General features: G+C 49.3%; 4 protein-coding genes across 4 annotated transcripts; 3 read left to right on the top strand and 1 right to left on the bottom strand.

Annotated features, from left to right (window-relative positions):
- Nucleotides 1-112: 112 nt before the first annotated feature.
- On the top strand, nt 113-921 carry MYCFIDRAFT_33857 (uncharacterized protein; the record flags this gene model as incomplete). The annotated part of the gene is made up of 2 exons (XM_007933063.1): nt 113-288; nt 372-921. 2 exons carry the CDS (start codon nt 113-115, stop codon nt 919-921), a joined length of 726 nt encoding a protein of 241 aa, XP_007931254.1.
- Nucleotides 922-1,072: 151 nt separating this feature from the next.
- MYCFIDRAFT_200455 (uncharacterized protein) lies at nt 1,073-3,045 on the bottom strand (the record flags this gene model as incomplete). Its single annotated transcript, XM_007933639.1, has 2 exons — nt 1,073-2,538; nt 2,625-3,045. 2 exons carry the CDS (start codon nt 3,043-3,045, stop codon nt 1,073-1,075), a joined length of 1,887 nt encoding a protein of 628 aa, XP_007931830.1.
- A 1,240-nt stretch (nt 3,046-4,285) lies between these two features.
- MYCFIDRAFT_110302 (glycoside hydrolase family 18 protein) lies at nt 4,286-5,788 on the top strand (the record flags this gene model as incomplete). The annotated part of the gene is made up of 2 exons (XM_007933638.1): nt 4,286-4,622; nt 5,172-5,788. Coding segments are annotated over 2 exons (954 nt in total), but the record flags the coding sequence as incomplete, so codon positions are not given.
- A 911-nt stretch (nt 5,789-6,699) lies between these two features.
- On the top strand, nt 6,700-9,260 carry MYCFIDRAFT_179584 (uncharacterized protein; the record flags this gene model as incomplete). Its single annotated transcript, XM_007933637.1, has 20 exons — nt 6,700-7,070; nt 7,138-7,362; nt 7,391-7,400; nt 7,436-7,483; nt 7,511-7,569; nt 7,639-7,729; nt 7,757-7,870; nt 7,908-7,943; nt 7,978-7,992; nt 8,025-8,313; nt 8,346-8,383; nt 8,409-8,465; nt 8,493-8,529; nt 8,567-8,617; nt 8,646-8,925; nt 8,957-9,031; nt 9,062-9,096; nt 9,149-9,157; nt 9,193-9,201; nt 9,244-9,260. 20 exons carry the CDS (start codon nt 6,700-6,702, stop codon nt 9,258-9,260), a joined length of 1,866 nt encoding a protein of 621 aa, XP_007931828.1.
- Nucleotides 9,261-11,983: the final 2,723 nt, after the last annotated feature.

Here is an 11,983-nt window from a genome sequence, read left to right as displayed (position 1 = left end):
AACTTAGTCATCAAAAACTGAGTGCCCCAATTGATTAGGTCCAATCAAATCCTTGAAATCTTCGGAATGCACCTTCTCGCCAATAAAACTTCACCTCGACAACAACAACACCATGACTTCGGCGGTAGACGCGCCAGAAGGCGTACAACACTACCACTTCCTCGCCGAAGTACCCTCCAACATCGCCAAATACTGGCAGCAACGGCATCAGATCTTCTCGAAATACGACGAGGGCGTATGGCTAACAGACGATGCATGGTTTGGCGTGACACCCGAGCCCATCGCGAAGTGAGTGTGGTTGTCGACTCTCTCACCAGTAGTGGCTGGCATATCAACATCTAACTAACGAAAGAAAATTAAAAAAATTTTAGCAAAATCGCACAACACCTCGCCAAAGCCCCCGCCTCGAAAACCATCCTGATCGACGCCTTCGCAGGAGCAGGCGGCAATACCATCGCATTCGCCCTCTCCGGCCGCTGGAAGCAAATCTTCGCCGTCGAAAAAGACCCCCACACCCTCGCCTGCGCCAAGCATAACGCAGAAGTCTACGGCGTGGCGAAGAAAATCTTTTGGATCGAAGGCGACATTTTCGATGTACTCCAAGTCAGACTCAAGGCCTCCGCCAGGCACGCAGTGATTTTCGGGAGCCCGCCGTGGGGAGGGCCATCGTACAATGAGCATGAGATTTTCGATCTGACCCACATGGAGCCGTATAATTTCGAGCATCTGTACGATTCGTTCAACAAATTCACGAGTGAGCTGGTGTTGTACTTGCCTCGAACGTCTGACGTGAGGCAACTGGCGGAGCGTGCCAAGAGGGATCAAAAGCTCCCCATCAAGCATTATTGCATGCGTGGCGCAAGCAAGGCACTTTGTGTCTTCTATGGATCTTTCGAACTCGATCAGGAAGCGGAGTCGTGAAGGCAAACGAGGTGCGCGACAGGCTATCGGAGAAGTCATACGAATCGTTCTGATCATGAATCGTTACGAGTCGGATATCTCATCGCTACGCCCGCTTGGCGAGGCAGTCTCATACGCTATGAACGCAACAATCGCAAGCAAAATTCGTCATTCAGTTGGGCAATGGGACTCGATGCCATGCATTGCCAAGCAGACCGCGGAAGTTCCAGGTTCCGTCGAAGGTTGGAGGCTGTGTGTTGTAGCTCTCGTCCACCGCTCGTACCACAAATTCTGGCTTCTGGTCCTTGGGAAGCTGCTCGGGATTCCACTCAAACTGCCAGAGCGTCCACGTCCATCTCTTCGAGCCCTTTGCATCGTCGTCGCAGAACTTTGCCTGCTTCCAAGTCTTACCGCCGTCTGCAGAAACATCGACTCGAACAATGCGCCTGCCACCTCCGCTGTACGCAAACCCGCTCACAGAGACTGGTGATTCAGCTTCATCGCTACGGCGCGCGATCTTGGTAATTGCACTCTGGACTGGCATTTCCTGGATGCTCTGCGCTGCATCCCAATCCTCAGGTTTGAGCTGTGAGGGAGCCTTGACATCGGGACCAAAGCACTTATAGTCCCGGTTGTGCCAATTCGAGCTCGACTCTTCACAGCCGATCGAGATCTTTCCTACCCATTTAACACTTCTCGTAGCAACAGACCCCGGTACGATTGCTCTTAGTGGGCCACCATGATCTCGTGGCATCTCTTCGCCATTCATCTTCCATGCCAACAGTACATCCGAAGTTGCATCCAGTGCTGTTTTCAGAGGTATGGACTGCTCATATGTGTCAGCTGGAGCGGTCAAGTGGATATAACGGTCGGCTTCTGGGTCCTGGCAGCAAGCTCCTCGAGCCTGGTCGACATGGTAGCCAGCGTCGAGCAAAACATCACGAAGACGGACACCAGTGAATTCTGCAGTGCTGATTGCGCCTACGTCCCAAGCAAGTCCGGAAGTCTTGCCATTTCCAGACTCGTTCATGTGCTTCCTTCGATTGCCAGCACATTGCAGGGTGACTGTGACGGTATGCTCGTGGAAGTTTTGTTTCAAGTCATCGATGGAGTACTCTTTCTCCTCGCCATTGGACAATTCGATGTTCAGCTTGTGATGTTTAGCATCAATGTTCGGAACCCAGAGATGATGTCGGACAAAGAACAGGCGAAGAGGCGTGATGAAGTGGCCTAGAAATGTGGCTGGAGTCTCGGCATTGCAAGGTTTCGCAGTGTGCACAATGAGCTCAGGATCACGGTCTGGGTCATCTTTGAAGATGTCGTCGACTGCTGAAGCGTCGATGCTGTTTCCGAGAAGGGTCCAGTTGACGTTTCCATCGGCATCGAGATCACGCCCATCAATCTCGCCAATGTGATATGTATCGAGGATCTGCTTCACTTGGGGCTTTTGATGAATGCTGAAGAGTTCCCAGTAAGGGTCGATGGACCGGCCACAAGCACGCAGAATCACTTGCCCTCCAGGATGAGAGTCAATAAAGTCAGTGATGTCGTAGACGGAAGATGCGGCAATGACCCACTTGGTTGGCGAGTCTTTGTCGTGCTTGACCACTTCTGACAGTCGCAGCTTGTCGTGATCAGCTGTTCTCGATGATCAGTGTCCCAACATGCGCACGAGCGAGCCGACGACTGCGTGCAGAGTCGAGAGCCAAGCGGTGGACACTCACCTCCACGAGGACTGGCGTTGGCGACATGCTCACGCTCACTTTGCACATCGACATCTGTGTCTCCATCATTATTCACCCACGAGACAAGTGGAGCAGCCAAAGCAGCCACTGCCGAAGCTCCCAACACCGCGACCACCACTCTCGACGAATCGGCCGTCTGTGGCTCACGTTGACGGCCATAGTGCCATGTGGTCTTGCCTCGCACACCATTCCATTGCAGGAACTGTTGTTGTCGATGATATCTCTTCATCAACCCTTGAGGTCCACTCTTCCCGGCCACACCGGGCGCAATCTGCCCGACACGATTCGTTCCCGACGACCTCAGGCCTCGAAAGCGACGAATCGGGCTCGCTGGCGACGTCGGGGGGCCGGAAATGGGTTTGGAGAAGGCTCGGAGCGTTCGCAGCTCGGTGGGAGGCATTTTTGGCGGGCTTGGAGTCTATTTCACGCTGTTCTGAGTGGATGGAAATGGCGTGCTTTCCGCTATCGACGAAAAAGGTCAAATGCGGAGATGCGGAGAAGTGGAAGTCCCTGACTCTTCGAAGGACTTCACGTGACCGGATCGCCGTATCTTTCTCTCGAACGACTTCAGCATAGATGTCCCGACTCCCGACCAGCTCTCGCCCGGCCTCACTGGGAGTATCGACGACGGCCGGCCACTACTCATCTCGGAACTGGCACCAGCAAAGTGTCGGAGTGACTGGAATGTGCCTCCGTTCCCCGATGTGGAAAGGAGTCAACCGGTTCGATCAGTATGCTGAGTCCAGTACGGGAAGGGCTGCATCGAAGACATCCTCCACTTACTTCGGGATTGTGCCACAAAAGCATGGATCAGGAACGAAGCTGCTGATTCCGTGTTGCTGTGCTGGAGTTTGAAGGATCGCTGAAATCGCGCTGATCGGCGCTTTCGTAGAATAACGCAAGTAATTTTCCGGCCACGGTTCCTCTTCAACGGCGTAACGTTCGCGGCCACGAGGTCCATGGCTCAACTTCACCTCGAGGCAGAACAATCGTCGTGTTTGCATAGCAACTGAGCACCGCTGTAACGAAGGCATTAAATGTTTCCAACTTCTCCGCAGCACAGCTATGGGCTTGGTATCCAGTGGCTTTTGCAATTCTTGGGTCAAGACCGAAGACGTACTTCCCCAATTTCACCTGCTGCCAACTGCTACAGAAACACGGTCGACCTTCTCCACATACATGCAAGCCGACACAGCAACCTGTTGTCCTGACGAGCGCTTCTCGACGGCAACGCCAACGCCTACGTCCCCAGTATCGTTATTTCTATAAGATAGCATCTCGAAATCCAGTCTCTCAATCTTACTCCACCGACACCACACTACCATCTGAATCACAGTTACAGTGACTACACGAGAGTACACTCATCCATTTCTACATCCACTGCACAATCCTACCCCCATCTGCATCCCTCGCTCCTTCTACCTTCCTCTCATGCGATGCTTCCTCCATCGCGTAGCTTCAGCAATCCTGCGACCTTGGTTGCATCTGCTGCGCTCCTCTTGGCTGGCACTTCGAGAGGTGCTGGCTTCGATGCGCCCGACAACGTAGCAGTCTACTGGGGTGGGCTCGAAATCGAACCTTCTTCAACACAGCCAGACTGACGCAGTGTAGGCCAAAACTCCTATGGACAATCCTCCGGGCCTTTCGCACAACAAAGATTGTCCACATATTGCGCCAACACGAATATCGACATCATTCCGCTCGCCTTTCTGCTCCAGATCACAACAGGTACAGGTGAGCAACCCGTCATCAATCTCGCTAATGCTGGCGATAACTGCACTGGTCTGTTCACAGGTACAAGTCTCCTCGACTGCCCGGAAATCGGACAAGACATTATCACATGTCAACAAGAATACAACAAGACCATCCTCCTTTCCATCGGCGGAGCTACATATACCGAAGCCGGATTCTCAAGTGAGGCCGTGGCGATACGTGCGGCTGAGCTGGTCTGGGACACTTTTGGCCCGACTTCTCCGGGTGGTCCAGGTGAAAATCCCACGGCTAGCAGGACAGCTTCGACCACTTCGACGAGAAACAGTACCCTGGCGACGATCTCTGGACGGAATACAGGCACCTTGACCACGAATTTGACTGCTACTACGGTCTCGATCGAAACGACGACGTCGCAGGCGACGACTGGAGCTGGACGCGATTTTCTGAGTGTGACTTTGACAGCAGAGCCATCAAGTCCTACGGTCACCGGAAGTAATTTTCTGAGTGTGACTTTGACACCAGAATCGACGTCAAGTCCTACGATCACGACTCTGGATCCAACAATGATTCCCGGACCTTCAAATAAAGAGACCACAACCGAAAACCGCAATCCAACACCTTCAGCCTTCCCCTCAATCCCGGACATCTCCCAAGATACCAATACCCCCTGTCCAACCACATTCGCCACCCAATACCGCCACCCCCATCCTCACGGCCACCCACCCCCGGGAGGAGCAGGCCCAGGAAGCCGACCCATCAACCCAGGCCCTCCCTACCACATCGTCAACGCCGACGGCTCCTCCACCCACGAAGCTCCCTACAAACGTCAAGCCTCCACAATCCTCCGCCCCTTCCACGCCGCCGCAATCGACGGTTTCGATCTCGACCTCGAAACCTCAGTTCAAAATTTCGCCCCTTTTGCCAAAAGACTCCGTCAACTCATGGATTCCGCCACCGATCGAAAACCTCGGTACCTCACCGCAGCTCCGCAATGCGTGTACCCGGACGCCGCTGTCGGAACGCTATTGTCTGATCCCGAGATTTTCTTCGATGCGGTGTTCGTGCAGTTTTATAATAATTATTGTGGGGTGCAGAGTTTTGTGGGCGGTGATGGTGGGAAAGAAACGAAGTTCAATTTTGCCGTTTGGGATTCTTGGGCGATGGCGGAGGGAAATGCTTCGGTCACGGGGAGTGTTCCCTCGAGGAAGAGAGCAGCGGCTCCCGACAATACAAAAGTCTTCCTTGGGATCCCCGCGGGTCAAACTGCGGCTGGATCCGGGTATATGAATGTCGAGGGGTTGAAGCCGATTTTTGAGTATTGTCAGACTTTCACTTCGTTTGGAGGGGTGATGATGTGGGATGCCAGTCAGGCTGTGGCGAATTTTGGGTTTTTGGAAGGGGTGAAGAGTGCGTTGGAAGGGAGTGTTGCGAACTCCCCGGCCACGATCAGTTTCACGAGTCCCACGGCGACTACCACCTCGCCTTCTGCTTTCCGCACGACGACGCTTCTGGAAACGGGCACATCATCTTCTCCGTTCACAAACTCCACGACGACGGTTCTGAGCGCGACGTCGATATCTATGATGAGCAGCGTTACGACTACATCCGCTCTTTTCACAACCTCTCCCACGACGGTTTTGAGCGCGACTACATCCTCTCCTTTCACAAGCACCACCGCCACGACTCCTCCTTCCGCCTTTCGAACCGAAACGAACGTCACTCCCACTCCCTGTATTTCTCTCTCAGGGGATATCGTTAGCGTGACAACGAGTACGTTCATGACATCTTTCGCGACAACCGCGACGATTGCGGAACCTGGTCTTCCGCCTTCGAGGAGGAGGAGGAGGAATGCAAGAGATTTTCATGATGTTCAGAGGGAGGAGAGGATGTTTGGGTTTAGGGTTTTGGAGCAGGAGCATTGGGTTCGTTAAGTACGTGGTTGGGGTTTGATGGATGATGATGGATGGGGTTATGGTTTGAGATGGATATCTGGTGGAGGGATGGGTGGGGTTAGCTTATGATTCGAGATGGGCGAGACTGCGTCCTTCATTTATGGTTGATGATGATGATGATGATGACGGAGTACTGCATAATGGCTGATGAGGATATGCTTGATGGGTATAGAATTGTTTGGAGGTTGGCTTTCACTTTTCACCTTTTCACATGCATCAGGAGAAGGTAGGTCAGTGCGCTGTCGAGTGCTACTTCTCCTGGACGAGCGAGAGTGGTATGAGGTTGAAGGAAGTCCTAAGCTGTTCGGGCGGAATCCCAGCGAGGCTTCGGAACTGCTTCAGCAATGCTATATATAGATTGTACCGAAGGAGGGGAGGGTAGGTAGGCGATGGTATATGAAAAAAAGCTGGATGGAAAGCAGCAGCAAGCAGAGATTTGGGCTGTAGCAAGGCCACGACACTATCCACCCACCGTCGTTGAAGTGATAGTGGAAAGAAACATCGCCCGAAACCTGCGTGTCCTTCATTCAAATCGCATGCTTCCTTTCCACCTCATCTCGAACGCTTCCAACACCTTCTATCGCCCCAGAGCTCCTCTCCCTCTCAGCATATTCTATCTGACTGAAACTCCCAAATCCACACTACTCCTCAGAAAAAAAAATTCCCTTTCGATATCTATCTTCACAATGCCTACCCTACCCTACCATATTCCCGACCCATCATATCCAATGCCTCTCGAGAGCTCTGCTGACATCGACAAGTTACCTCCGGAGAGAAATTCCTGAAGATCTATCTATAGGTCGTCGATGTCCACGGGGTTGACTGAGACTGAACAAGGATGTACGCTGTTATTCCATTTCACAAGACTTCTTTCACACGTATCCGCGCCGACAACCGGCAGCCAGGGATGGAAGTTTCTTACGTCGTGCTAGAGAGGTACGTGACGCGACAGACTTGCACCGTCCAAAGCAGATTCGGAGGTGGACGCCAGGAGATCGTTCAGCGGTCCTATGGCCAGTTTTCATTCGAAGGTTCGATGAGCACATGCAGGAGTTTGTCGCACGCACGCTTGATTGCCAGATTTGCATGCGTGATCAGCTCGCTCGATGAGGACGGCTTTTCGAGCACGATGCTGAACTGAACGTCGACTGGATAGAGTGGTATTTGGGCTGGGTGGTCGCCTTATTTGAAAGGGTAGAGCATCCCATAAGTCTGCGACCAAAGGTTTACTTCGTCGCCTTTTCATGCTCGACTTCCAGGTGAAGCGGGCCTCGTTACGCTAGACAATCTACCAGCTGTCGAATAGGTTAGCATCAACGCATTCAGAGGCGCAATTCGGTCACTCACTGTCCGCCAGCGACTGTACCTAAGCAAACTAATACCGTGAGAATACCGGCGCCACTGAGCATCATGCCGGCTGTGTAGGTCCAGAGAGTATGATCTAAGCCGGTGCAATTGTCGCCGATGTTTGTCCCGTCAAAGATGGTATACTTCTCACCAATGAGACCAATGTCGTCCATCCCGTCCCAAACCTTGTTGGCCCAATTTGAAATATGTTTGGTTTCCCGTTTGTATATACGCCCAAACGTGCGGCAAGGTTGAAGAGGCCACCATTCGAGGCACTGTTCCTGTAGTTGTAGCCGTTATTCCTGAATGGAAATGATAAGTCAGATATATCCAATGTGCCAGAGTGTCAATAATGCGGTCTTACCAGGTGAAGATTCTGCCATCGAAGACCTCCAGCGCAGTCCGCAGCATCCCAACGTGCAGCTTGGGAGTTGAAGACGCCTTGGGCGAGCGCGAGCCAACCTGGCTCGTCATCCGACGGATTGTCAAAGTTCTATTCAGCCGCCGTCATTGCCGCAGCACCGCAAAAATATTGGTCGTCGTTTCCTTCAGCCTTGGTCTGGTTGGGAGGCATGTAATTGTCGTCTGGACCAATCTGGAAAAGCAAGCCATCTTTTACGATTTTGTTGTACGTCGTATACGGTATCGCTGGTATAGTGCCAATAGTTGATGAGACTGTTGAACATAGATCCGCATTCCCACCAGTCTGCGAATCAAGAACTGAGAGTCGGTGCATGAAGGTTGCGATGAGGTTTGGGATGATGTTACAGTTCGGATCACCGAGCTCTCCAGGTATCATGCCAGTTTCGTTTCCAGGGTAGTATGAGATTGCCAGTACGCCCGCCGCCGCCTGACATATGAAGCGCATTATAGTTTGCTCAGCGCGTAGTTGTCGATCTGGCTATAAAGGCTTTCCCACACCAAAGAAAGCTTCAAGCAATGGATTAAGAGAGTTGCGGAGTGAATGCTTTGGAGGAGAACACAATAGAGAGAGCATCGCCGCCCACATCTCAGGGAGAGACAACGTCGGCTGAGGTGGGTTCGCAACCAGTTGTTGACGTACCTTTCAGATTCGCGTCTGTGGACCCATTCGTAATCAACAACGTCTCGGGCGTGTTCACTCTCTTGGCAGCTGGCACATGCAGACCGCAAGCCTTGGGCGGGCCGTTCCTAAGGATTTCCTTCCCAGGCTTGGTCCACGGTAATGTTTCTTATCGACGTTTCACCGAAGTGAAGGCGACGTCTTGTCAGGCTTGTGTTTGGGTGATGTGGTTTCTAACTCCACTTTGTCGGATGCAGGAACACGCCTGATCGTGTTCCCGCATCAACGACGACTCTCATAATCTCTTTCCGTCCTTCAGAGATCATTCGGATGTGAAGTTGTTGTCGATATCAGCAGCATAGAGGTTCCACGGGCTCTGTAAGAACAGGAGGCGTAAGTGAGATGAGGAGGCAGCGAGCTTTTGCCGATTAGGCTCTAACGTGTGCAAGGAGGACTTCGTGATGCTACCCCTTCGTTAGCGCGGATTTGTAAGCACCTCGTCGTTTTGTATCGATACTTTATCGAATTAATGTGCGCCCTATAGCGATGCGATTGTACTGATTTTTGCACTAAAATAATCGTAGTATCCGGTTCTATAATTCTACAATCGTTGCTAATATATTATAATAGAATATAGTAATATAGAAATAGGTAGTATAAAGCCTAGTCGAACAGCTAAGTGCCGCTAAGCCAAGCTCGGCAACCTCCGAGCTTCTATAAAAGGGTAGAATTAGGCTAGCTACTAGCCCTTAACACTAAGAATATACTATCTATACTATATATAGATATACTAAATAGCGCAAATAAAGGGTCTTAATGCATATAATAAGCATATACAATATAAAGATAAAGTATTATAGAACGGTAATAGTGCGATAGCAGATATATATACTAGAAAGCTAGCTTCCCTAAATTCGGACTTTAGCCGAAGCCGCTATTCTAAGTGTACTTAATCGACCGAAATACGTCGATTAAGTATACTTTTAACAATTAATAGGTGTTTCTCGGCTTCTAATTAGTCGACGGCTTTTCTATTAGATTTAGAGGGCTTTAGGCGGCTTTATTATCCCTAAAGAAGCCCCTATCGTATATATCTTATATAGACAACTACTCCCTATTTAAACGTAGATTAGCTTGCCGCGGATCGAGGAGTTCGACGTCGCTATTATCTTCTACTAAGAATAGAACCTTACCGTCTAGTTTATCGTTAGCATTATTCGCCTCCTATTTAACCTCGTCCGTTAGGTCTACTATATAGTTAAGTATAAGGAGGGCGTCGATAGCGGCCTTATTAGCAACGTCCGCCTTACTTGCTATCCGCTTAAGTATAGCAATCTTCTCTTCGGCTGTCTTAAGCTTAGTCTACTTAGTCTACTATAGGTCTTTAGCGTACTTGGTAACCTTCTCGGCTTGTTTAAAGGCCTTAACTCGAGCCTCGAGTTGCTATATATATTAAAGGGCTTTACTAACGTATATTGAAGCCGCGTTTGTAAGTAAGCGCTTACCTATTACAAGATACCGGATATCTCGCATATACTAGCTCTCGGTCTTATAAGCTGCTTTATACTCTTTTCGTAACTAAGTAAGCTTAGTAACAAGGTAAATACGCTCCTTACGAGCCGTCCTATTCTATTAAGCGGTAAGGGTTAACCTTCGCTTACGTATAAGCTAAAGGGCTCTAAGGTCTTCCTTTACTAATTATCGGAGCTTCTCGTATTCGGACTTCTAAGTGGCCTCTACTAATATAGAGTTTACAACGTCTATTATATAGACCTTAGCTTTGCTAATAACGTATTCAAGCTCTTTGTTACGTGTCTTCTGTCTAAGGGCATACCGGAGCCCTTTATTCTCTCGGACAATTATATAATATTAGTTGAGGAGCACCTAAGCCGCCTTAACTGTCTTCTTAAACTTGTTAACTACTCGTTTATTATAGATAGCTAGTTGTAGGCCGTAGGTATAAGGCAGGTAAGTACACCCGAGGTTATTAAAGGTAGATTGTAAGCTCTAGAAGTCTACCTTCTTAGCCGTTGTCTTTAGTCGTTTATAGCTTATTAGTATAGAAGGATTGCTACTAAATAGGAGGCGCTTTGCTAGTATAACCGGTTGCTAGCGGAGTTCTTGCAGTAGTAGCCTTCGTAGCGTTAGCAGTAGACCTGTAACTAGTATTCTTACTACCGGTAGTATATCAATTAGTAACGATTCTACCCCTTCTTGCTACCGCAGTAGTAGAGGTGTTATAAGCCGAAAGGACCGTAGAAGCTTACTAATTACTCGCTCTGCGTCGACTAGCACTATACCTGTCCCTTTAAAGGCCTTCGTTATAATCTTAGGTATAAAGACTTCTTCGTATAGGTTAGAGTAAATTTCTAAGAAGTTAGTCTTAGTAACGGTTGCTAGACTATAATCGGCATAGCGCTACATTAACTAGCTCGAATAGGCCAGTTTGCAAGGTCCAAATACGCTATAATCTAAAGGTTGGTAGTAAGCGGTTAAATAGCTTAGAAGGCATAAGTATAGTATACGATTAGCTAAGGCATACTATAGGAAACTAAATAACTTGTAACTATCGTAACCGTCTATTATTAGCAATCGCTATTTGCCTTCTTTGCTCGGAGGGCAACGGATATTATAATGCTATATCTATTAAGCGGCAATCTTAGTATTAGACTAGCTATTATCAGTTATAGCGAAGCTAGTACCTATATACTAGAATTAGCGCTAGAATTGCCGCAACAACGCTTTAGTAACCTATCTCGCCTTGAATACGAAGAATAGAGGTATATAATAACTATCGGCTCGAATAGCTTTAATAGTTGTTATCTACTTACGACCGCTAGGTTGTCGTATAAAGGTAGACCTAGCTTTACGCGTATAAATAACGACCTAGAAGTTGCGCTCGTAATAACTAGTAAGGTATCCGGCTTCGTCAAAATTAGCTATGTCTTCTACTGCAATATTATACTCTTTTATCGTATCCGCTAGCTTCTTAAAGTATTTAATTAGTACCTCCGGATTATTAGCAACGCTGCGGCGGTAGTAGTCTATTGCAGTAGTCTACCGAAGGCGTAGGTCGTCGTCTTATTTAACGAAGCGAGCCGGCTAGTAGACGCCTATAGGAGGTATTATAAGAGGGTTGTAATCCGGATCTATAGCAAGTATCTGCTCTACCTACCCTCGAATAGTCTTATACCTTAGTAGAAACCCTATTCCGATTATTCTTAGTATTAGCTCTTTTAGAGTAGCTCTTTGCATACCATTTAGTCGCTTCTAGCCCTCTCTAT

Source organism: Pseudocercospora fijiensis (assembly GCF_000340215.1).
Source record: "Pseudocercospora fijiensis CIRAD86 unplaced genomic scaffold MYCFIscaffold_10, whole genome shotgun sequence".
NCBI classification, from domain to species: Eukaryota; Fungi; Ascomycota; class Dothideomycetes; order Mycosphaerellales; family Mycosphaerellaceae; genus Pseudocercospora; species Pseudocercospora fijiensis.
This window is presented reverse-complemented; position numbering and strand designations above follow the sequence as displayed.